This window comes from Pocillopora damicornis, chromosome 3 (assembly GCF_964200805.1).
Source record: "Pocillopora damicornis chromosome 3, jaPocDami1.2, whole genome shotgun sequence".
Taxonomy (NCBI): Eukaryota; Metazoa; Cnidaria; class Anthozoa; order Scleractinia; family Pocilloporidae; genus Pocillopora; species Pocillopora damicornis.
In genome coordinates this window covers 1,750,284-1,776,267 of record NC_142672.1, presented here as the reverse complement: position 1 = coordinate 1,776,267, position 25,984 = coordinate 1,750,284, and the positions used below count along the sequence as shown (strand labels likewise).

At 36.4% G+C, this 25,984-nt stretch overlaps 1 protein-coding gene across 1 annotated transcript; it reads left to right on the top strand.

The window, feature by feature from the left end:
• Position 1: 1 nt before the first annotated feature.
• On the top strand, positions 2-25,739 carry LOC113665865 (Fanconi anemia group A protein). The gene is made up of 52 exons (XM_027181595.2): positions 2-222; positions 816-928; positions 1,846-1,933; positions 2,441-2,580; positions 2,811-2,903; positions 3,734-3,810; positions 4,092-4,192; positions 4,333-4,409; positions 4,683-4,780; positions 5,079-5,188; positions 5,840-5,928; positions 6,185-6,250; positions 6,384-6,459; positions 6,584-6,717; positions 7,118-7,228; positions 7,646-7,741; positions 7,861-7,938; positions 8,461-8,549; positions 9,062-9,122; positions 9,807-9,856; positions 10,031-10,107; positions 10,943-11,062; positions 11,262-11,395; positions 11,760-11,845; positions 12,433-12,529; positions 13,166-13,306; positions 13,725-13,798; positions 14,201-14,277; positions 14,844-14,881; positions 15,391-15,460; positions 15,712-15,782; positions 16,383-16,456; positions 17,041-17,169; positions 17,464-17,524; positions 18,329-18,439; positions 18,956-19,038; positions 19,368-19,473; positions 19,636-19,695; positions 19,896-19,936; positions 20,355-20,415; positions 20,821-20,921; positions 21,409-21,507; positions 21,596-21,653; positions 21,802-21,867; positions 22,356-22,391; positions 22,651-22,696; positions 23,350-23,389; positions 23,472-23,525; positions 23,883-23,919; positions 24,507-24,617; positions 25,018-25,110; positions 25,548-25,739. Exons 1-52 carry the CDS (start codon positions 123-125, stop codon positions 25,620-25,622), a joined length of 4,374 nt encoding a protein of 1,457 aa, XP_027037396.2. The 5' UTR covers positions 2-122; the 3' UTR covers positions 25,623-25,739.
• Positions 25,740-25,984: the final 245 nt, after the last annotated feature.

Below are 25,984 nucleotides of genomic sequence, written 5' to 3'. Positions count from 1 at the left end.
AAAGCTATTGGCGGACGCCTGGTCGTTTTTGTTGAATTGGCGCACAATTGGAATGTGAAAAACTTTCTTTTGTGTTTTCCAGCTGAAAATAATGTATTGTTGAGGTTTTGCTTTGATGAAGTATGGAACTTGAGTCGTATTGCAGAACTAAACGTTCCAGAGAAAGTTATGCAGACGGTAATATTGGGGAGAATGCTCAGCACAAATTCAAGCGATTGTTAGGTGTGTACATGTCAAGACTTTTATAATCGTAATTACACACCACTGTTTTAGGAGGCTAAGCACTCGAACAAAAGAATTTATAGGATTAAAGAAGTATAGGTGTGAAATTTAAAATTACAACATTGTGAAATCTCAATCAGGAAACTTTTCATGTTGTTGTTCAGGTCATAGGGTTAACTTCTATTTTTAGCAACTTATTGTGAGCGTTGGAAGCTAAAGAGCTGCAGTGTGCATTGGAGTGCAAGCAATCTTAGCCAGGGGAGTGAAATGTGGAGATTCACCAAATCTTTGCCGTCAAATTTAACAAAAATAATGTGGAAGACTTTCAACCGATAATCATTTTTTGGGAGTGTTGATTTTCGAGCACTTGGGACTTGCTGTAATAGTCTAGTGGCGGATATAATAAGGTTATCCACGCGAAGCAAATTACAGTCAGAGTGCACCTTTTTCAGCCAAGCAAAGGATAACTTTAAAAACAAACTGTCTGCATATTTTGATTATTTCTTTTTTCATTGAAAAGACACCTCTTTGTAAATTGATGATTTAATGAAATATCCATAAGTTATTTTTGAATGGATGTTCCTTTTTCGTAGAAAGCACTCAGATCAAAGAATGTGCAAGCACTGATGGATCTGTGGGTGAACTAAAGAAGGCTGTTCAACAAATGGTGAATGATAATTTCAGTTTCGAGGGCATATTGAGAGAGGTCAGCCATGGTTTCCTGTTCATTTTGAATTGGATTGAGACATTGTTTGCAACACAAGAGGAAATCAATTAGATTTTAACTCAACCAAATTAAAAAAAAAAAGATTAATGAACAAAGGGTGTATTTTTCTAAAGAAGGTGTGGTGCTGTATTGGTGGTAGAGTATAACAGGGTAATTAAGTATTATCAACTGAGTTGATAACATAAATTGGCCACAGTAAAGAGTTTTAAAGCTGATGTTTTGAGTGCTAGCCCTTCATCAAGGGCTAATGCTTGAAACAAAATTTTGGGATTGTGTGTTTCCTTTTAGTTCTATCAGTTTGTGTTGAGAATAATAATAATAATAATAATAATAATAATAATAATAATAATAATAATAATAATAAAGATCTTTATTAAAAGAAACACGTCCAGAAACAAAAAGTCTGGACTTACAATTTCCTACATATATCTATCTATTATGTATATACAAGACTAAGTAACTACACAAATTCGAAAAGACATCTATTGAAAAAGCAACGTTAAGAGACTGGAACAAGGCAATTAAAAGCCAAATTTTTTTTATCTGGTAGGGTGCATATACACAATGTGGTCCTGAATAAGACATATCCAGGTTAAAGGTTTTTATGTGGTTGGTGTTTGTGATGTTGAAAAGAAAGCAGCAGATATAAATATTCAATTTTGAAAGAAAATCATGGATCAATTTAGGAGGAAAAGTGAGAGGCTGAAGCTCTTGAAAATGTAGAATTCTGTTTTTCTTTATTTGGTAAGTAATAGTTCCACTTCATAGGAAGGAAATTGTGGGAATTGAGATGAATGATGAATTATTTATATTTCTAATGGTCTCATTGATCTGTTAAGATTCTGAAAAGCTTCTTTGAAAATAACTTTTATGGCTGCATTAAACATTCCCTTTAGTTCGGTTGTATCTTACAGAGTGAAGATCATGATGAATGTGATCCACACCATAAAAATCCAAAGTTTGAATTGTGCTCTTCTCTTAGTGGTGAGTTAATTGTAAATTGTGTTACTTAGAAATTAAAATATTGAATGATATGGTGAAGGAAATAACAAACTATAGATAGCCAGGAATCTCTCAACACAGCTGATCTTGCTGATTTTAGAAGTACATGCTGGATGATAATCAAATCAATGTGAATTTAGTATAACGGTGTAGTGTGGCTTTCTGGAAATTGCTAATCAAGATCCTTGCAGAGCTCTGTGAGCATCTTGATACTCAATTCTTGATTCTCCTTTCTGGAAATGGTTAAGGATCAAGGATCAAGTTTCTAGTCAAGACTGTCAGCTTGCTTTATTTACATACCAGTTTTGTAAATTTCTCTAACTTGTCAGGCTTGAAATAAAGAAGAACTTTTGGGGGGAAGCTGAGTTGCAGTGAACTATTTAAAGAAAAATTTCTTTATTTGCCAGACGGTAGAAGAGAACCTTAAGGACCATGGTCAATTAATATTAATAGTTTTTGTGCTTGCTTTTTTTTATACTTGTTTTTCAGTAAAAAGTTGCTTTGATCTGCTAAAATGTCAGGCTTCTAAGGCAGCTTGTCCTTTAGAATTATTGGCTGCAGAAAGGCTCAGTGGAAGACTTATTGCTGTTTGCAGCTCCTCTGAACAACTTTTATCAAAGGAACAACTGGTAATTTAGAGATACTCATTTGTAAGATGGTAATTCTAACCTTGGAATATCTTCTGTTATCATGTGATAAAAATCTTATGCCTATAAACTAATTGTTAAATAGAACATACTAGTTGAAGCTAATAATGGGAAGAAAACTGATCACTTGTCACAAAAACCCTTAATATTCCTAGATTAATTGTTGTAAGTTTTATTTTGATAAACTGTATCACAATTTCTTACCATTTCAGGAATCTGTAATGGCTGTTTTGGAGTTGATAAAGAACATGTTGTCTGAACAGTGTTTTAACAGAGTGTACTTCACAAAACATTTGACCACCAAGGTGTATAACTTAACTGACTGTATTTACTATTTGGTATGTGATATTATTATCCAACTGCACAAAGAAGAGTACAAAATGATGGAGTAATAGAGTACAAATATCCTGCAATATTGTATAGTTTGTTTTTTTTTGTGCTGTAAAATAAAACCTGTTTGACTAGTCGGCTATGCACGGTTTATTACTCTATCCACTTTGCTTTCTTGTCTTATGAGAAATGACCATAAACACATGGTAGAAAAAAAAAAACAGTTGGATAATGGATAACTTATTAGACATTTTTGTCAGCTGTAGCTTGGTAATTTTTACTTGTTTCTATTTTGCCTCATCCTACTGGCTGGTCAAAATACAGCACAACTTGTAACAAATATTCAGTGATACTACACACCAAAATGTCTCATAAGATATAAAACACTTCATTTGTTACACTTTCCAAAGTATTTTGGTTTTGATAACTTGATGTAGTGCAAAAATTAAACAGTATAACCAACAGTATAACTGTTCTGAAGTGAAAAAAATGATCATTAATGTTAAAAATGACAGTTGTAACTGTTATTGGATGGATGAACTTGAGTTTATTAATCAGTTTTTTTAGATTCTAACATTTTGCCCCCTATCATTTTGAAAGAGGGTTTGAACTATCAAGGTCCCAAAAAAAGAGAGGACTTATATTTAGCTATGTATGAATATTATCTTACTTACTTCATTATTGTGGTATTAAAATTAGTAATTCAAAGTAAGTCTGGTGTAGAATGCCAGTGGTTGGTAAGACTGGCTGCTTTGTTCTGAACATGATAAGCTATTACTTCATGCTTAAGTTCTCACTATTTCAGGGTCCCACTATTCCATTGGAAGTTGTCTGGATGCTTCATAAAAACTGCATAGTTTCCTTCAACACATATTTAGCTTGGTAAGGAGTGAATATTGTTCATGAAAAAAGCAAGTGTCTAGCTTTTATAGCATAGTTAGTGACATGCATGCAATACATGTATCAGCTTAATTTGCTTGCAATTCTTTTACAATCAAGAAAAATGCATATTAAGTATTCAGCTACATTAAATAATTGAGACAATATTTTTTGAAAGTTCAGCAAAACTTTATGACTCATGAGAAATAATGACCAGAGGGGATGTTACAGTATAAAATGAATATTACCCTTCAGTAAATGTTCGTCTCCATTATTGTTACTAGTTGTTTGCAGTACTGTGAGACAGTCGATGCAGTCGCTGATGGACTTATAGCACTCTGTTTAAACAAAATGGACATGGAAAAGCAAGAAAATATTTTATCAGGTACACTCAACCTTTTAAAAATAAACACTAGTCTTGAAGTTAAAAGCAGGATTTTAAATGGTTCATACCTTTTAATTAGTGTTCAAAATGGATGAAACCTGCTTCTTTCCCTCAACTGCCATTTTTCTTTGCCTTGCTAGGTCTTTTAGGGCAATTACTTACATTTTCCTTTCCTGAAAGCAAAATGAAAGAAGGATCCAACAGCTCATTTGAAAAGGTAATATCTGGTGATGTTAGTCCTAGTGTCACTATTAACAAGTCTATTCCTAGATGCTCTCAGTTTAGTCTGGCTGACTTTAAGTAAATAGAATTGGTTATAAATTTTGAAATTTGTTGAAGTAGAAAACCCCAAATAGAGTTATTAATAAAATTGTTTATGACATAAATTTCTTACCCCTCTCACTGCATTTTTTGTACTGATGTAACACTTACCTGAGAATGACTACAGGTTTCAAGAAATTATACTTTCACTTATGTTTTTATTTCACAGGTTTCACAAGAAATTTTGGACATTGTTGTGGATAAGACTGATTATTCAGTCTGCAAGAAAGTTGAAAACAGTTCTTTAGAACAGAATAGCTCAGACAGGTGCATGTAAACAACTGTTAGTGTAAAGTCTATAGTTACATTGTATATTGTGTATTTTTGCACACTTTTCATACTGAATTATTACAGCCATTGATATCTTATTTCATTCTCACAGCACATCTACATGAAATGCACTAAATTGTTCAAAATAGATCTGAAACAGTGATGTGGTCATTCCTTGACTTCTTTACTAGCAAAGTGTAGTGTATTAACCCAAAGTCCAGAAGACAAGACAAGATTAGTGAGAAAAGATCAAGATGGGTGTTTTAATAATCTGCCAATGATTTCTGTTTTTCAGGTTTTGTGTCCTTGAGATTATTAGAAAGCTGAATGATGTCCCTTGCACTACAACAAAAAAGTTTTTTGCAAGACAGCTCACTAGGTTTTTTTCAATGCAAACAGATGTTGGTATGTGTTGCAAAGTAGAACAACTTTTTACCGTGTTGAGGACTGAATAAACAAGCAATGTAAACAAATAAACATGAAAGGCGTACATGAAACTATTTTAACTAAAATTATGCAGATTCCAAGTTTGTGGCACAAGGTATTTTAATTGCATGGAGTATTCTAATTATGTTACACAACAGTTAGACAACATTTAGACATGCATGATAATCACTGAACACCCTATAGGCAGAGGGAGAGTTTGCCATTGTTAAACCCAAGTCATTTCAGATGACCCACAGAGATTAGGGTGGGGGGGGGGGGGGGGAGGCACTATCAAAACTGACTATTTGTCATGATCTTATGGCTAATGTTTGGTCTTTCATTTCAATATTGGCAATTTGTTTCTTGTTCATTGCCACCAGCCTATCATTGGATAATTCATGATAAAGTTATCTTGACATAACTTAGAAATGGTTGTCAGGTCTTTTTGAAGGTCTTAGGATACTCAATTGTCTGTGGACATAGTAACTGAATGTGAATGTTAGTCTTGACACCAGGATTTGCGGAAGGAAAAAATGATCCTCAACAGGAGACAAACCTAGTACATGTACTATATATTTTTTGTAAGGTGGTTAATCTAATATGATATATTATTGATGGTCATTCTTGTAGAAAAGTCAGTGCTACATTTAGCCTTTTGTAACCAAAAGGAATTGAAGTTCTCATCATTGGGTGAAGCAACGAGAAGAGTGTTTGAACAAGTAAGCCTTTAACTTTATTTCACCTGACAACTGCACAAATAGCCCCTTTACTAATTTGCATCATCATGTTTTCATAAACTTTGTAAAAATGAAATGAGAGTGAAAAGCCTTGAAAATGAGGGCTAGTAAAGGTTTTGACGAACCAAAAAGGCAAGAAAAGACTTGACTCAGAGAAACATTGCATCAAGAGACTAATAGATGTTAGCATTTGTTTTTTATAGTCATCCATTACATAAATGTTTGCTGTTACCATTAGTTTCTTTTAGTCATTGATCCAATGTCTGTGATGGAGTCACTAAAGAATACTTTCTTTAAGGAAAAGGTATGTGAGTGACTTAACTGTTAGAATTGAGTCAGCATTACTTAGCAAAGATGTGTTTTTTCCAATTAACAAATATTTTTCAATGCGCTCCATAACAACATAAAATTAATTTTTTCTTTGCCATCCATTTAAGGTTAATGTGGAAAGAATCCTTGCATTTCTGTCAGTGTTTGTGGTCCTTGTGAAGGAGGCTGCAGGCATGCTGGAAGGTGTAATGATGTTTGATTCATTTATTCAAATGCAATAATTGCTACAACGGATCCAATAATTGCTACAACGTAATGACAAACAGTGGTATCTGTTATTAAAAATTGCTTTGAACTTTTCCTCAAGGTTATGTCTGTGATTTGGTGAATGATGCACTGAATAACAGCAACAGCTCTACACTGAGCATTGCATTCCTGGTGATTAGGCAGGTTACACAGCAAGGAGGCCATGTCTCTCAGCCTTATGTCTCTTGGTTTCAAGTGAGTGTTCAATATGTGTAATGCAGCTATTTCGTCATAATTATCATAAATGTAGCAGGTAAGTTTCTATAGAAACTGTGGTGCTGTATCGGTGGGAGAGTATAACAGGGTAATTTGGTATTATCAACTGAGTTGACAACACTAAATTACATAATTATCACAAGTATGGGAAGACATTTAATTGTGAAATATGTCTTATGCAGTGGAGAGTATGTTAAGCTCATTTTTTGTGACAGTAATCAAGTTCTAAATCATTATTTCATAAAGGTATCCCATGGCTTTAACATGATGTTTTATTTACAGAGTCTTTTTTTTCCAAACAAGGTTCTTTGTATGGCACAAGTACCAAGTTTTTTTCTTCAATTTGTCTTGCTAATTTTTTCTTTTTCCATGATTTTAGAATACATTTGGAGATCAAGGAAACCCAAAATTAAACAACAGAAAAACGGTGCAACTATTTCTGAAGTTCTTGTCTGACCTTGTACCATATGAGCCCCCAGAATATTTAAAGGTAATAGTCAGGAATGTGAGTGATATTTATTTTTGGTGGAGCATTAAATGCAAACTACTGGAAAAGGGAAGGGTTGGCATTCGTACTTGTAAGTTGAGTACTCCAACTATCATTCTAGCCTCAGAGCTGGCTATTTTGAGCTAACCATTCGTAGAAAGTTTATTAATCAGTTTAGTAAATTGGTTGCAATCATTGCTGTCTTATTTTTTAAAAGTAACAAAGAATTACTCAGTCCTTGAGTGGCAGCCTTTGGGTTTCCTAGTTCGTTTTTTCTAAGAGGAGTTCTGAGCAGTTGTTGTATTTTTATGACCGCATTGTCCAGTTGATTTTGGCGGTTGCACTATTTCTGAGATAAAGAAACTCTCCAAGACTCCTTTTGAATTATAATTTGTTCATCTCGCATATTGATAATTTCAGGTTCACGTCATCAAAGCTCCTCAAGTACCGGCCAAGCTGCGTGAACTTGTCACTGATTATGTGTCTTTGGCCAAGACCAGACTCATGGACTTAAAGGTACAGATTATAGGCAATGACAATTTTGAAACATATTTGCAAAGAATATAAAGGTAATTGAAATGTCAGGTTCTCTGGTATATCTTTTCACGTTATTGTAAACTGGTTTCTTTTGACAGGAGCCTGTAGAACTGATGGGAATATACGGGAATAGTAAAGAAACATCAGGAACAGATGCGAAAAGTGAACATACCAAGGTTAAAATGATAATAATGACAATGATAATAGTTATGATAATAATGACAATCTTCTTGTGCATTTCTATCACTGCTTGCAGTATGGAGGATTTTTTTTTTACAAGAATCTTATTCAATGGTGAGGCAACCACCCATCTCTTATAGCGTAGTGTTAAAGTATGTAAAGTATCTATTGGAACGTGGCCATTACTCTGCTTTTTTGACTCCGGTTGGGAGCGTTTGAAATCTCTTCAACTTCCGCGTGAGCCTGAGTCACTGACTAACGACATCGTCTTTAACTAAAGCCGTTGTTTAGTCGAATTACGGAGTCCGACTCTACCTGAGTCACGTGACGAGACCAACATCTATAGTGGCTGCAAAGTAAACTACATAAAAAGGCCGCAAAAAAAGGGAAATAAAACTTAAGTGCAAAGCTGTTGGGATTATTAACCAGTTTGGGAGAGTGGAAGATTTTAATTGTAATGACTTTACAGAGGGTAAGGTAGTTTTTAAAAGATTAAAACATTATACGTCTTTCTACAGCAACTTGAACAAGCCTCCTCAGATGTTGAAAAAGTTATCGAATCATTTGAGAAGTCTGGGAAAGTCCCGAGCACTGTTATGGAGGCAAGGTAACGTTTTGATTCTGTCTGAAAAAGCTTCTCAACATTGTGTGTGACGTTTGTTTACGGCTCGTGAAACTAATTAGAATTTAAAGGAGACTGCAAAATATTCGCTCTGACGAAGGGCTAACGCTCGAAACGTCAACTTGGAAACTCTTAACTGTGGCCAGTTTACGTTATCAACACGGTTGATGATACCAAATTACCCTGTTAAACTCTTCCACCGACGCAGCACCACAATTTCTTTAGAAACTTACCTCTTTCATGCAAAATAGTAGTTTCGATTGATGGAAAATCGCAAAAGAGGCATTAGCCAAGATGGCCAAGGACGAAGAACGAATTGCAAATGACGATCTTGAAAAACTCATACCAAATTTTTTTAGGAGTGCAAACCAGGAAAGTCCAAAAAAATTAAATTTAAGAGAGCATTCTCAGGGAGGTGATGCATGTGCGTGCTGCATTAAATCACAAACTACAGTAATTCCCTAACTATCAGGAGAAATTGTTTTTTGTCTACCCAGCATTTTTAGAAAACCTTATTTCATTGGAAGATTTTTGCCGGCATTGCTAACTCCAAGAAAGGTTTGTAAAGCATAAATATTTATTTGCAAATGGTAAGGGAAATAGAAAGACAAACGCGACTAGGTCATGCAGCTTCAAAGCATTAGAGCTGCTTAGTTGATGTCTGAAATTCAAATGAAAGCCATCGTCTAGCTGTTAGTCCCTATTAGTTTTTAACATTGTGCTCAAAGTAGCACTTTTTCAGGCAGTAAATGTGCCATCAGCAGGCGATTCTACAACTTTTGCGATTTAGTTATCGTTTGAACCAGGAATGACAGCCGAGCATGAATTGTGATTGTTTGGGCTTGTTCAGTTCTGATAGGGACTGTTATCGTTGACAATGATAGTTGTCTCGACAAACTGAGTGGAAGTCATCATCAGAATTAGTTTTTTTTTTACTCATGACAAAAGCTTTGCAAAACTCTCTGTAAACCAATTTCAGATAGTACTCACCTTTCAAGGAAACCAGTGTGGCCATTATAAAATGTACAAAACAACCACGAGCTGGAAAAGTCTCTGTGAGAGATATGTTAAATCCATTTCTAAGGGTTGCTAGATAAGAGACAAAAATATTGGTCTCTGCGACGAGACGTAGGGTGTTTTGTTGAACTCGGATGGCAAAAGCTTACATCCCCATTCTATGGACGAAAGGTTCATTGTACAGATCAGCAACAGCTAACCTTTTTATTTTTTGGTAACTCTTAGGTTCCCGAGGAGCCTGATGGAAGAGCTCAGTTCATCAATGTATTAAGCACGTAAGCATTCCTATTAACACCTCCAAAGCAGAAATGTTTCTTTTCTTCTTTTTTTCTGTTCTCGCAGTTGTTGTTATTGAGATCGTTTGTTTCATTTCACTAATCTTTAGGCAGATGCCTACAGCTATGAGTGTACAAACATGTAGTAATTACTTGCGCTTTTTTTTTAATTAGAGCCGGTAAAATTCCAAAGAGTATGCTGAGTACATATCAGTCGGCCTGTGAGAAGATCACCATTGAACAGAATGAAGGTTTGAGGCTCATAAATACATTGTTCTGCTTACAACAAGTGTTCTCTGAGGGGGGGGGGGGGGGGCGGCGGTCTGAGCCGTTAATTTGTAAGCAAAAGTCTCACATTTGTCTTCAAACAGTTTCAACGATTCAGTAGAATAACCTCACGATTTCTGTATCTTCGCCATTACGATATTATCATCTGCATAAATAATCCATGGTAATCTGTGTAATGGATAGAGAAATGGTGGGATAATTTTTTAAAAGGCAGAACCAATGTTTGTTTCCCTTGAATCGAGGTGTCGCCTGAAAAGGGATGGGCCGGAAGTGAGGTATCACTGTTCTTTTACTTCTTCGTTGTTCAGATATAATAATTTTCAGGCAATGATTAGGGTGGGAATTATAGTTCCAGGTCGAAATGTTTCAACTATGTCATTCTCCGTGAGATCGTTCTGGACTTATTCATCCTTACTCTATATGTTTACTCTGCTAAGGCCAGTTGTCCTGTAAGCCCAAACATGCTTACCGATAAAGCATTTAAGAAGTGAGACAGAGTCTCAGAGAGTGAAATAAAGTTCCCGAACAGACCCCTGGTTCCTTCCGTTTGCACGCGTGGTGTTCAAGCTAGTCAATCCCTAGTCTCCAAAAATCTTTTTTACTTAATATCAGTTTTCCTTTTGGTTTGTCTCGTAAGCAGTTGTTTTTGTTCTTTTTAATTTTCCTTTGCATCGCTCGCAACTCTTTCGAATCAACTTTAACTAGGCCATGTGAGTGGCCAACACCCAATAAATTTTGCAACCTTTTGGTGATTTTTGTACTTTTCTGATTTTATTTGTGTGTGTATGTTTTTTTTAGTGAGTTCTTCAGAAGACGAAGGGACTTTGAGTGGCATGGAAAAACTTGTAAAATCTGTAGAGAAATTTACCAAGCTCGTCACTGAGTCATTGAAAGGAACCGATGTTTCCAGACACTCAGGTGATTCCACTGTACCATAATGCACACGTTTACATCGCGATTTTGTGGGAGCTATATTTATCAAAACTTACATATCATACGATGAGGTTCATGTTTTGAAGTATTCACCTTTAAAGGTTTCTTGTTCTTGACTTTTGAAAGCTATTTTATTCAGTCCAGTGGTCTTATGGCACTATTCGCACTTTGTTTGTTTTTGCAGGGAGAATTTCGTCTCAGTTGTCAATTATCTCTGGAACTATACACTCAATGATAAATATGAACAAAGAAACTCAGTCATCCAATCAGCTTGTAGAACTAGATGTCAGCGAAATAGAAGCAACTTGCACTGACCCGGTTGGTAAATTGTTATTACAATACAATCATGTTATCAATAATGTAAACGCTTATTTAACCCTGTAACTACCATGAGTGACCAAGACAGAATTTCTCTTTACAATATCAAGTATATAAGTACTTTGAATGAACAAATTTATAAATTAGGGGATTATTTGTTGACCTAATACCAAATTCTCTAAATTAACATTGTAAGGATTGTGTGCCAGACAAAAAGGAGAACAGAACTACTTATGAAATCTTTGGAAAAAAAGGATTAAACTTGTGAAATAAGTGATTCAGTCACCGTGCATGGAAAACATAATTTCCACCAGTGCATGGGTCAAAGAGTTGTTCTTTTTTATATCTATGTTTTGCTTTAAAGGTTGTTAATACTTTGCTGGATGCATTTTGTCAAACATGCGATGCTGTAAGCAGTCACGCATCGGAATCGTTGGATCTTTTAAAGAGGTAAACCTCACAGTGCCCTCTGAAACTGGGCGAGCGAAGCTCTGTAACACAGAACTTTTCGATTGAGCGTTTACACTTATCCGCGATAGCATTTATTTTTCTTCCCCGTGCTCTGTGATTGGTCCAGACTCGCGCCGACTTCTTGGTCAATCAGATGTAACACCTTAATAATCCGCGTTTTCCCATGCTCGAGGTGTTTTCTTTAAGCTTTCATTATTTTTTGTCTGTTTTGTTTTGTTTTTTTTGTTTTGTTTTTTTATAATCTTGTCATTTGTTGGTGTTGGCTGTGGTAATTACTGTAATGTTTGTTCCATAACGTTCCTTTGAAAAGCACAATATACGGATTACTTCCTATCTCTGTGACTCTAATTCAAAACCTTCCCCGTTTCCCCATTTCGGTGAACATAAATCACTCGCTCGCAGATTCAAGCGTAGATTTAAGAGAATTAATTGAGGACTGTGAACCATATAGTGAGACCGGTGTGTGATATAATGCTGCTCTAATAACACGCGATACTCTTTTGTGATTTGATGTTCTCGTCGTACCCTTGAAAGTAAATGACACATTGTCTCTGTTGTATAAACAGGTATTATTGGGCTTCTCAATTTGTAGCAATGTTTTCATCAATAACACCGCTTCACAAAAACTTATATTGTCAGTTATGGAGGAAATGTTGCTACGAGGTTGGTCAATATATACTGCTGGTTATTACACTGTAAATAATTCTGTAAATCCCCAATCGAGAAGAGTAGCTAAGCGGTGGCGCTTTTGAAGGTTCGACGTCTGTTCGGAATTTCCTGTTTATGTTTAGGTATGATGCAGAAAAAATCTTTCATTTAAACAGAAAGTGTTGACCATCAAAATTAAACAAAACTGCAACGAAATTTAATTCTTGTTTCTTTTTTGCATTAGAACTAAGACATACAAGTTGCATATGGCAGTGAACGACGCAAATGTTACCTAAATTTAAATATTGGCGACTTTACTGATTTGGAATTGCTTAGTCTTTGCTTCACTTCTCTCTGTGATTGGTCTATTCTCTACCAATCAAATGCATAATAGAACTGATCGCGTCTTGGTCCCCCGCCTTTTCCCGCGCTTCACACTTTTGCCTTGTTTCTACTTTGACTTCCCTTGACTTTCGCAGAAATTTCTCTTTCTCTTTCTCTTTGCTTTGATCGTCAGTTTTGAATACGTTGATTTTAGTTTTACGTCATTCATTCGATATGTGCTCCAATAACTTTATTGTCTTCCTGGACATGTATGACCTTCTTTGATAAAAAAATTATTTCCGTGGTTTGCTTGATGTTCCATCACAGGGTTCGTCAGTAACGAATGAAGAAACGCGTGGTTTGGCTGTGTTTCTGTGTTATTTGTGTGCAAATCAAAAGACTCTACTTCCAGTTCTTCTCCAAGGAGTTACACATCGTTCAGGAAGGAACGCATCCGAGATCACAACGGTAAGAAAATGTATATCGCTCTTTCTGCTACAGCCTTAAAACTCTTTGTCATTAGTATTGGCTACTTTATTACGGAAAATCTCTTTCTTACTTGAAATACGTTGTGCGCAGTTTTGTATTAAAACTGTTAATGATTCCTTTCCATTTCAGTGTAAAAATTATAGAATCGAACATCCGTTTAAAAGGCACCCAAGGGGTTGGAAGGAAAATAAAAGTGACTAATAAATAAAAGTTGGAATAGCAGTTTGTGTTTTATACGTAGAGGTGCGCTCAAATTTGAGGTGTAGCAAGTATGAAGTTTCGTTATTTTTAACTTTTTTTATGAGTGACGTAAATTTGATTCGTTTTTGTTGTAAAATTGCAAAAAAAGGCCTTTCATAAAAAACCATCCTTTCATCTTTTTTCTTTTGTTCTTTAGATTTGTTCCTTTCTCAATTCGCTTAGTGAGCATATTCCTATCTGTTCAAGGCGCTGGATGTACTTTTATCTGAGGTACAGGGAATATCAGCTTCTTGCTTTGGTCTACAGATGTTATAATAAGTAACAAACTGTCTATGGTACGGTCTGATCGGAGAGTATCCCAGAAAGGGTCTTCTGTCAGTGGAAATCACTATTAGGGTTCGAAGCATGGAGCTGCGTTGCTACCGGCTCGTGAACGCTTTAAAAGCGGTGAGAGGCCAAGCTGCAAGTGGGAAAAACCGTCCGAAACCTCTCGCGGTATTACCACTCGTTTCCACGGCTCTGACACTTGGCGCTTCAAGGCACTTAAGAAATCTCAGTTTTAAATCTCAAATCGGGAAAAACACGATTTTTATCATGAACTACTATTTTTGAAGACGGATGGCAAAACAAAAACGCACCATCTCAAAAATTATGTTGTATTTTATTCAATAGGTTTTCATGCTCTTATGTGCAGCATGCCTTAAAAGTGTTCACCTCAAATACGGCAGAAATAGACGCCAACACTGGAGGTAGGTTGTTCATTCTCTGATTGAGATTACAAGGGATTTCCTCGCAATCGTTTTCGAAGGAGCAGCAGTTGTCTAAGTTCTTTTTGGTACGGATGTAAGTTTTTAAAAAAATTGGGCAATAGAGATCAAAAGAGGGAAACAATATAGCATGCGGACGAGGATGTTTAACGACCCGAAAAATTCACGAAATTTAGGCTAAATGTTTTCAAGATGCACGAATCACCTTTATTTCCAGGGATTGTTAATTCAGGGAAGGGGCAACTTTGTACGAAGGTTTCGAGTCAGCAAAGGTTCCCTTTAATCCTTTCGCTCCTTCGACCTAAATATAAATTCGCAGTACTTCTGAGTGTGAAAGGACTGATTCCCCATCTCCTCTCCCCCTAAAAAATTAGAGAAAAAACTAACAAACTTGATAACATTTTGTTAAATTGAGCGACGCTGTTAACTTTGTTTTAAGTATTTTCCTAAAAAATTTTCATTCTTACTTCATTTTCATAGTTAGGAGGCTCATTTTCTGTTCTCAGCGATAGCTTTCTCTTCATTAATCATTCACTGTTTTATTGTAGAAACTACTGGCTATCTGTCTTCAGTCATGCTACAAAAGGTAATACAGTTGTTACTCAAGTTATTGAAAACTTAGACCCTTCCGTTTTCAATTGAGGGTCAAAAGTGAACTGAGATTTATTGGTTTTGCCTTCCTTTTGCAAGTAATTGGTTTAGAAATTAACCTATCAGACTGCGACCTGGTCAGCCTTCTTTTGCCGCGCTTAAGGCAGCAGTGTATATGTCTTTAAATTGACTTTCCCGTAATACCTGTTCTAATGAAAACGAATTCTATCGTGCTTGTTACTAGTTGTGATTACTCTGGTTTTTGTGTCATAACTCTCGATTGAAGAGCTCCTTATTACCTTTCTTACTGTTTTTACGTTGCTTCTGGAATTATTAAGATTTGCGAGGAAACCTCCCCCGATTTTGCAAGGTCATAGAACCCAATGAAGACCTTGACGTCGACTATTGTTAACTGATGTTAAAAAGTTACCATTAATTAAGTCTCACAAAATGTTTGGAGAATTGTGCCTCTTTTGGTAACCTTAGACCTTCTGTTTGTACCAGATGTTCTACCTTTTTCATCGCTTGAATGTACACGGACAAAGGCTTTTCTTTAAACCAGCACTTGATTCAGGTGAGCTGACTTTACAACTGTGAAATGCAAAACTCACTTATTGCCTTAAACAAAGAACAGTACTTTGTAAAAGCAAAATAACTAAAATTGCAGTAATTATTAACGGTTACTGTGACAAACTTAATTTTCTCAGCCATTTAGAGAATGAATAGTCTACCTGCCTGTAGGTAGCTGTTTTGTGAGTGAGTTTGCAGCGTTTTTCTTTTTAAGAAATTTTCTTCATTTGATCATGGTACTTTTTTTTCTTTCAGACCTTTTATCTATTGTGAAGAATTTGATATCTCTACAAAAGTTTCAGGAACTGCGGGAGAAAAGAGGAGAGGTATCCATGCGCATGTAGCAAAATAAACATGTCTTACACACTTCCTCATCGTGTAAATGGAAAATTATTATAAACAGCAAACAAACCAAACGAAAACAAAACTTCTCAATTTTGGACACATTCTGGACAACATAGCTGTGTATTATAAAACTAATTATATTATTCGTCTTCAAAGGGTGAATGTAGCTAGAGACAGAAATTGTATTGTCTCTATCGAAAGGTCCAATTGAGTGCTGAACTCTTATAACGATCATTTGGAAATGTGATGCATCCAGGGAAGGACTGACATATCGTCTGTAGGTTGTTCATACAGCTTACGAGCCACTTCGTGTAAAAAGCATTTGACCAGTGGTTACTTAGCTGGGGGGGGGGGGGGGTTACCTGCGTTTGATTAGCATGCCAACCAGGGGGAGGATAACACTCTCAGTTGCTTCATGCTACAGAGAGTGGAGCCTCCAGTAGTAATGGTCACTGACTGGTAATACTTGACGTATGTGAATTGAAAAGTAATTCGATCTTTATTGGCATGTCTGGAACGTGTCAGGATTTGGCAACCTAATTTTAGTGAGCTGTATATTGCGATGTTCTTTTTCCCCTCAGTTGTGTTTTTATGAGTGGTGTATATTGGAACTCAGTATCTCTGCCAGAGATGATTTTCTTCCTGAAAGTGACAGGTAATCTGAATTAAGAGTGAAACTTGATGTAATCCTTGTATGACAGCTACCAAGAGAGTATAAATATAGGTATATTCTTTTGATGCTACTTACCTGTATAAGTACGTAGTTAGGTTTTGCAAAACTAGTTGTTGCTATTCTTGTTGCATTCACTAATAATCCGTTACTATTATCATACTCTTTTCCTTTTACTAATCTTGCGCATGAAGTGAAAAAGAAAGCGAACAATTATGCGATCCTTCAAATGCCCCTGTGATTTTAAAATTGTCCTTGTTCACGCACAAATACAAAGATGATCTTCTCTTGATATGATTTTTTACTTCTGAAAACGATGTTTCAGTTCAACTTTCCTTCATTAACACATTATGTCTTGTCTGTTTTGATTCAGTGGGCTGTATCGAGAGAGGAATGACCCCAAAGACGTACGAGTCAATTCTTTTTAACCTTTTTTTCTCGAACTCAGCTAAAACTTGGGCACCAAACTCGCTTATCGATCGTGCTATCTTTTAGTGATATATCTTAGATACTAAGTTTAACTTAAGATGATTGTCATTCTGTTTGGTTCTCTTTCTCATATTTGATAGGCGCATTTACCATCAGTACAGAGTACTGGACCACTTTCTACCCCAGGGATCCCCACGGGGTGGCTGTGACGGCTCTGCAAGGAAAGCGTGTTCCGTTATTTTTCATGCACTTCTCGACTTTGAACACAGGTGATTCACAGATTTTATTTTAATTTAGATGTCTGGGAAAAACCAGTAGAGAAGTCTTATCTGTCCTTCAGTGGTGAATTAAAGAGTTAACACAGAAAGCAGAAGGGTCGTATATGACCTTATTTCCAATTGAATTCACTCGAAAAGTGCAGCGCAACTCCATCTCGTTGATTCTGGTGACCCCTGAGACATGCAATTGTGACGTGTGTACTGTATCACTTATTTTATCATTCTTACAGTTTTACGGCGTATGGTGCTGGAATGATAATGGTGACATCTCTTTTAACTTATTAGGTTTACACAGCAACCAAATGATGTGGAGGTTAGTCGAAAAGACATGATTCATTTGTTACAGGTAATGTAACATTACCTTTCTCTGCTAAATCATACTTTGGCAAGCTTTAATATTTTAGGCGGAACCAAATATCTGTTTTAATCTATATGCGTCCTGCGTTGTAGCCTTATGCTCCACACGCTCAACTCCGCAAAGAATGGGTTGGATTTGATTTCTGACCAGCGAAATTATTTTAGCTGTGTATCCTTGGGTAGGGATCCCAGGTAGTCCAAGTTCGTTTGATGATTACATCATCATTCAAATAAATACTGTTGATACGCAGCGGTGGAAATGAAATGATTTAGATGGAGAAAAAACTTGAATTTAAAAACAAAAATACGATCGGAATTTTTGCTTACCGTAAAATAATAGCTGGCCTGCTTCATTCGATTGCTTCTTAGTTAATTTGTAGTGATTTAGTCGGTTGTAAGTTCTTCTTTAATCCCCAAGATCTGATTGTTAATTCTCGCCTCTGACTACCACACATTTTCTTGTAACTTAGTACAAGAATTTGGTCTTAGAACAAGGTAATGATTTCTAACTGATAATTTTGAGTTTTCTCATTACCTGTTTGCTGAATAATGTGTAGATATTATAGGGAGAAGTTACATGTTAATCACTTCTGGGAGATAAAGGCTCTATATAAATGCTATCAGGAAGATTTCCCTCCTCGCACTGGAGAATTTTCCTAACGTGAAATACTAATTTCACCCGCCATATCGGACAACGGTCATTCAATGTAAAAAGCAAAGAGAGGATGTAGAATTATAAGGATTTACAAGCTACGTGTGATTAAGACAAATTTATCATGTTCGTTCCCTGTAGGAACTCGTATCAATGCTCTCTCAGCACTCAAATGACAACACTTCAGCTCCGTCGGGTAAGAATTGGCGCGGATCTTGGCTGCTCGAACAGTTCAACTCCAGACTGGAAAAGGTAAATGTGTATAAGGTTTCACATCACAACCAAGACCTTGAAGGCCGCTCTAAAAACCATCCACATGGTGTATGAAAATATTTTTTAGCTCTTTTCACAGAGTTTTGAAATCGACGGAGATAACATTAGTTTTGCTTTTATCAACTGAGTTGATAATGTGAATGGTCCACCGTAAAGAGAATTGTTCTTTCGAAACTTGCACCCTTAATTTAAATGTTAGTTTACTTGAAACTTTCGTTGTGGCTTCTGCTTTCAGCCAAGTTTTTTTTTTTTTTTATTTCGTTTGTTTTCCTTTTTAATCTTTCTTGGCTAACTGTTTCTGTAATAAATTTTGAACATCTTTTTTCATTCGACGACGACCTCTCTGAAAAGTTGCGTCTCTTAACCTATTTAGATGTTGTATTAACGGCATATGGTTGAAATCTTTGCTGGTTCTTGGTTTGGTGTGATTTTCCAAGATTACGAAAAGACCTTTGGGTTAACAAAGAGGGGTAATATGTGTTATTTCTCTGACAGATTCAATCAAGTGCTAAGAACCAGAACGGAGGAGCGCAAAATAATGAGCTTCTGAATAGTTCTGTTGTGGTGTCATGTATGAAGTAAGAACCGCACAACTTTATTGTACTAAGATATTCACTGGGTCTGAGAAATTTTTGAAAGGAATGCCAAATTTAAAATAATCTGCGATTGCTTTCGTTTTGCTTCACCGCGCTTGGTCCAGAAAACGCGCGCTTCCTTTTAAACCAGTCAGGTCACAAAAATAACTGAAAACCAATAACGTTTAGGTCTCAATTTCTGTTTCCTTGAGTGTCTTACCTTGTTTTGTTCGACCATTGTTATAACATATCTTCAAGTTTTGAGAAACCCAATCCAAATGAAGTCTATGGCATAACATTAAATGATCTCTACTTCGTTTGTTTGATTTCAGTCTTGCCATGCATCTTCCTCCGTTTCTTCTGTTCGCTGATCAGATGGATTCCAGTCTTGACACTCAATCAATTACACACGTGATAAACTTCATCAACGCGTATCTAGTAAGTGTTAGCTTGCAGTGATGGCATACTACTGATAAATGAGCGGTCGTCTTTCCCTAGTTAAACGCCTGCTCTGTTAGCAAATAGATTCAAGTGAAACTTGCTTTATATTTGCTGTGGACTAACGGATTTTCTCACTTTTTTCTTCCCCCACTTTCTTAGAGACCTTACATAAGTGACAATTGCTGTCTTCCCTTTGATGTTACATTCTTTATTTTCAAGGTAACTGTGTCAGCCTGTTTTCCTTTATGAATCGATTTGTAGATGATGTTTGTAAGAGCTCGTAAAAGTGTTCTCTCCCCCCCCAGAAAAAAAAGCAAAGCAACAACAGCAGCAAAAAAAAATTAAATTTCCTTGTAATCATAAAAACGCGAAGCAGTGTCACGGTCGAGTGATATATTAATTTGCCTTTTTTGTCCAAGGCTTGGCTTACTTTCACTAGGAGACCATTCCATGAATCACGGTATGATAAACACTGTTGATTTTGTTTTATTTTATTCCGAAGTACAACAAACTGTAGACATCACTCACTAAGTACAATCTTAAAGACTCGTTGACTTTGTGATCAAGAGAGCGGGGAGTGAGGGTGGACTTCTAATCGAAAGTTCCGTCGATGCCGCAGGAAAGTTGTGTTGTGTTGTATGGAGACACACTTTACTCTCTCTGCGCCCCTCTCCACCCACGAGTAAAATAGGTACCTGTCAACTGTAAGCGGAACCTGGAAAGAAAACTGGGCAGTAACCGGTTATGGACTAGACTCTTATGTAGGAGAGGTGAAAAAACTCTTAGTTTGCTAATGCCATCGAAATCGGGATAAGGCCCAACAGAGTGAATTATCAGTATGTGTACAGCATTTTCTTTGCCTTAACTTTTTTCTACAGAAACCCTCAGCGTTTGTCGAAGTTTATGACGGATTGTCCCTTGTTCTTTGCCTCTGCTCTGGTGAGTTTCTACAGAACACTGTTTGTAAAATTCCAAGTTCGACTTTGTCGAGAGAAGAAAATTAAGAACAGAACAGCCAGAAAAACGCAGTATTTTCCCGCATTGCGTTCGACCGATTACGGAAAGCTTAATCTCCGTTGTCCCAACCTCACGTCAACTGAATTTAACATCCATGATATATACATTTTTTTCCCTCATTATCTTTTAAAGTTGCAGGTTTGCTTTGATTTTTAATTACAGTAGATCCTCCTTAGTGAGAAAATTTAATAAACTCGCTCAACCGATAAAATTGGCCTGACTTGTTCATTAGTGCGAAAAAATTGCATCGTCTCGTGATAAAGTCGTTGCGATTGTATTCTCTGCTTTTAGATCGGCTCGGCTAAATCTGTATTTTTTTCCTGTAAGTATTACTGGAAACAGCTCAGACCTTTGGCCATAACCCAAGTTGATGTTACTACACATGGGTCACTAAACCAGGCTGAGTTACTCTTAAACTGGAAAAACAGGTTTGTTCGTAGTATCTAGGGTTTATTTGAGTGAACCCTTACTAACAGTGTAAAGGTATTGTGATGTTTAAATTCAGTGCCCTTAGGGAATGTGTTAGATACTGAACTCAAGCATAAGCAAAATTACTTTGCCAGGCGAATAAAACATAATTCTCAGACTGATGAAAAAAGAGAGATGTTAACCATTTATAACGAGTGTGGGGCTGAGAAAAAAACGGTTTGACGCCACACTGCCCTCCTTCCCTCAGGGAATTTGAACTTCAGACTATTTGATTCCTCGGGTGATGCTGTATCAACCACCTTCAAAGAACTTGTTGGCCATATTCTAAGCTCATATGTGACACGCGATCTGTATGCTGTTACATCAATCGTCGATTACTGTATAAGCACTGAAATGTTTTCAATCAAACCAGTCCATCAAAACAAAGATTCCCGTGTAACAAAGTTGGTTTTTGTGCTTATGTTCAGTTTCATTATTCTTGCGCAGAGTTGAAACCTCCCAACCTGTTTCCTTGGAAGATCTGGATCATGTGGACGTGAATTTGGTGGCATTGTTTATCGCTGTTAATCTTTATACTTTGAACAGGTAGCCCAATCTTGTCTAACGTTTGAACCAATATGCTCGGCAGCTTGTAAACGGCTTTTTCAGACTGTTTTTCTATCTTTTATTTTAGTCAAGTGATGAAGATACTCCTTCAAGAAAGTAAACGTCCTACAGAGTTTACGCGGAAGGTGAGCGCTTTAAATGGTTGGTTTCACAATTTCAAGAACATTCTAACGATATGCTTTAAATTCATCCAAACAACGTTCTAACTGACATTTCTTAACGTGACACACATTTACCGAATAACGTTTATTTTACTTTCACGAAATTTTGCAGGTCGCTGTGTGTTTATTTGACTGCATCATGACAGAATTTTCACGGATGATTCTTCATGGCGATGAGGTTCGTAGTTAACTGATAGATTCTTTTTTTCTTTTTGTCATAACACCCTGTTTTTTTTTCTAGAATTTTAAATCGGCAATTTATGCATCATATTTAGATCTCAGATATTTAGTTCTATGTTCGGAGACTATCCCCGATGACACTGACACAGTTTCCTGCAAAGGTTTTTTAAAGGATCAACGTCCTAAACTTTCGATATAGTTGGAGGACGCCTGAGATTGAAAAAAAAGTAGTGTTCCAGAGCAAATATTGGGGCGATTGTTAATGAATCGCATTTCTTAGAGCCAATCAGACAATTAAGATCATCATTAATTTCAAAATGGACGTAATTAAGACAGCGACTCAGAAGAAATAAACATGCTTACTGGGAGTATCTGGTGTAGAAAACATGCATAACGTGGTGGGGCAATCAGTTGAAAATATTTTCTTACATGTATTGTAAATGTAAATTTGATATGTATGTAATTTTTATGGCATTATTTTAACAGATCTGTAAGACCGAAGCCCTGAGGGACTCTGCTTGGGTAAGTTTCCATTATGTAGAAGTGTTCAAAAAACAAATAACGCTCCGTTATAGTAAATAAAAATTTGTCCGTTGGATCATGGCTTATGTGCCCCTCGAACAACTAAGGCTAGAATCAAGGACTACCGGAAAAAATCCTGAAAGCTTGGGGCTCAATTTTTTTGGGAACTCAGAATTCTTTCTTTCATCTTTCCTTAATGTCTACATTCTGTACACTAGTTCTTCTAGTTTTTTAAACAGTGATTTTTATTTTATTGTAGAAACTATTCACTTCTTTCCCAAAGACGCTATTCGTGTTCAGAATCGGTAAGTCCGAATTACCAATTTAGAGACCAAAGTGAGGTTAATGAGCTTAAATACTTAATAATTAAATACCGAACCGACCGCTCTAAGAATTCAGAATTTCTGCTGGATTTTTACCTGTGACTTCACCATTCGGTGCGATGTTATAACCCTTTCACTCCCAAGATTTAGAGATCAATTCTCCTCACTATTTGCTGTAGTTGTCCTATAATTTTGATCTGAGAATTTGGTGATAAATCAAACAACATCCTTTAGTTAACATTTTTCTTACCTCTTCTTACCTTCTTGCCAGATATGTGTCGATTATGTCAGGGGAAATGCAAGTTTCGTTCACTTTTAGGGATGAAAGGATTAGAAACTAACCTATGAAGTTATTAGCAACTGAAGAAGGGCATTGCAGACTCGTATGTTGCTGTGTGAAAGAGATAAAGTGAAATTATGACTGCGAAAGAGTTCATATACACTGTAGAAATTGAATGGAATGATCAAAAATTGATCCCAGCAGTGCGTATAAGATTTCTCTCCGCAGTTGCCTAAATTGGGAATCATCACTTCGAGAAAGGTTCATGATTAACTCCAGTTGTGAACAATTAGGGATTGTTATCCAAAATACGTTTTCTTACATAACGGTGTCCTTTTTCTTTCTTTTATCGTAGATGAAAGTGGCGAATTCAGAGAAGTACTCCTTTCTCTAAGGTATGCCACCCATTGTCTTAAAAAGATCGCGAACCTTTTCTATGAATTGGTTTACCATTTATATCTCTTAATGTTTGTACAGATCGCTGGTTCTCAACGAACAGCTGATCAGGCTTTACCCAGCTGTATTTTTCAGGTGTGTGCTATGTTGTTTAAATAATATAATATATAATATAATATATAATATCGTGTGCTCTGTTTATGATCTTGAAAACGCAATAACAGACTTTATATGAATTGGAATTATAGAAAGAGTGAGAAGAGTCCAAATCGGTGTGGAATTATATAATATCGAAATGGAAAATTGTCAATCGCGACAGTGCATGATTGCCGACATGATGGGGCAAAATGAGTGAAATTGTTAAGTCCGTAGACTGGGGTTGCTTGTGGCGTGACAAAGTCCTTCTCCTCTTTTTTCAATACATTGGTAATCTTTTTAATTGCATAGTTTTTGGAGACCTCTTCTGCTTCATTTTGTCGCTTTATTTTACAGCTTTTTTGCAAACTTTCCCAATGAGGCATTACAGGAGGTATTGTGCACGTATTATACTGTTGTATACTTCTATCGTTTCAATGTTATCTGATGAGTGTGCGCCACAGCATTCCCAAACTCCTTTTTACACGTCTAACAGTGGAAATTCCTCAAGCCTGCCATTTTCGTTTTTTCACTGAAGAGAAGCCCAGACGAAATTGGCTTTTTCCCCCGCTAATCAGTGAAGCCCTGTTGCTCACTTTACTTTCATTACTGATTCTTTTACCTGGTTACCGTAAATTACTTAATGTAAGTTATGCATGCTATTCCTGTGAATTAAGTTCCTCTATCGAACAATATCACCCAGCGGACAATCTCTTTATTTACGATTTGATTGCTTGACAATGCATTGGAATTTTGAGATAAATCTGTATACTTTGTACTTATCATTCCTTGGAGTGAAATGGAATGGGTTAACCAGAGTTGTAGGAATTGTTATCAACGTCCCTATCAAGGGAAACTAGTCATCCTTGGATCATTCTGATCCACTTACCTGCATGGTAAAAACAAAAACAAAAATATGAAAATGATATTATTCAAGGATGCATAGTATTTCTAAACAACTTTATTATCATATGTGTGTAGGCAACAAAGATCAGCGGTTTTTTGACAGTCACCCTGTGTATGTACAACTCGTTTGTCTTTCTTCGGAAAGAGTGTCTGAACGGCTTGGTAAATATGGCTGCTGACTTTTCGGTGAGTGAGGCCACTTTTCCTGACTCAGCCACTGATATGAAGGAAATTACGACTTAGAGGTCATCTGAATATTCCATCTAGTATTGGTTCCTGTTTTTAGTTCGAAATGCACTTAAAGTTATCTTGCTTTCGGTGCCACAGATTTTTTAAGAAAAATGTGTAGCCACCTGTAAGACTCAGGGAGACCGCCGAAGTCTTTGATGATGTTTCTATATTTCTTTCGTCATTCGTTCATTTAACAACGAAATTGGAATAAATTATGCAAAAAAGGAAAAACCTATTGATGAGAATCGTGCCTTTTCTCGGGTAAATACGGTACTCTAGGCTTGCTGTTATGAATTTCATTTGCGAAAAGACGTTTTAGTTAACGTTGATATCTTTCATTTGTCTGTTTGTCCAGCCTCTTCACTTGGATTTCTGCCGCCAAGTTACTAACTTTGTCCGTGACTGTGTACTATCTTCACCAGTGGATCAGTTGAGAAGCTTATCAAAGGTCAAGTTGTTTATAAATAAGATGAGTTAAGAATTTGTATTAAAAGAAGTAATGAATATATGATTGATTGCCGTGTCTCTCTTCGGATCCAAAACAGATATGATATCATAATTTGATAGACTTAGGGGGGGAGGGTGGGCATTTGTCTTCGGGTTTGGTTTGAGCGCGTTCCTCCAGGTGAGAATTTTTTAGGTTTATCACCAACTTTTTCTTGGATGTTCCAATACCAAGGCATCTGGAATATCTTTTTATGAGGGTAGGATTGGGGGTGGGGTGAAGGGGGAATGTTCGTGAGGAGGTTAGTTATAATGGCAAGCATTTAAAGAGTATCCTTCCCATTATTGCTGTTGTTTCTGATATTCTTGGAGTTTTGTATGTTCTGGGCTTCTTGATGTAAATCTAGTCTTATTTCTCTCTTCGTTTTTTTTCTTTTGTAGGACGTCATTTCTTCGTGTACCGCAGAGTTACGACAATTTTTGAAAAGTCAGCTGGTGAAACGACAGGGAAGATAGCAAGAATATATACTACAATGGAGAAATTTCTGTAAATTATGAACTGGATAGCGCATGGTATGCGGCTATGCCATTGAAAATGTGAATAAAAAAGAAAAACTTTTAAAAAGTTTAAAATGTTCGATGGATTAATGACTCGTTAAAAGTTGCAAGGGACAACAAATAAAGGAAGCAAAAGAGGCGCGGAATTGTACACTTTAAATTACTTTTATGCCCTAGGCTCTTTTTAACCATTGCAATATGAAATTATAGTATATTAGTTGCCCATAGATCAAACACCCTCAGACGGGCGCTATTCCTCAACACTACAAAGCGGACATGCAATAGGGCTGACTGTTCCATCTCCGATAGTGCCCTTAATA

What these genes read in the sequence shown, in the direction of transcription:
- LOC113665865 (XM_027181595.2), top strand. Translation starts at nt 123, where the DNA reads ATGGAACTTGAGTCGTATTGCAGAACTAAACGTTCCAGAGAAAGTTAT. An exon ending in GGCTGCAGGCATGCTGGAAG is followed by an intron (nt 6,460 to 6,583) that starts GTGTAATGATGT and finishes CTTTTCCTCAAG; the next exon opens with GTTATGTCTGTGATTTGGTG. An exon ending in TAAACCAGCACTTGATTCAG is followed by an intron (nt 15,461 to 15,711) that starts GTGAGCTGACTT and finishes TTTTTCTTTCAG; the next exon opens with ACCTTTTATCTATTGTGAAG.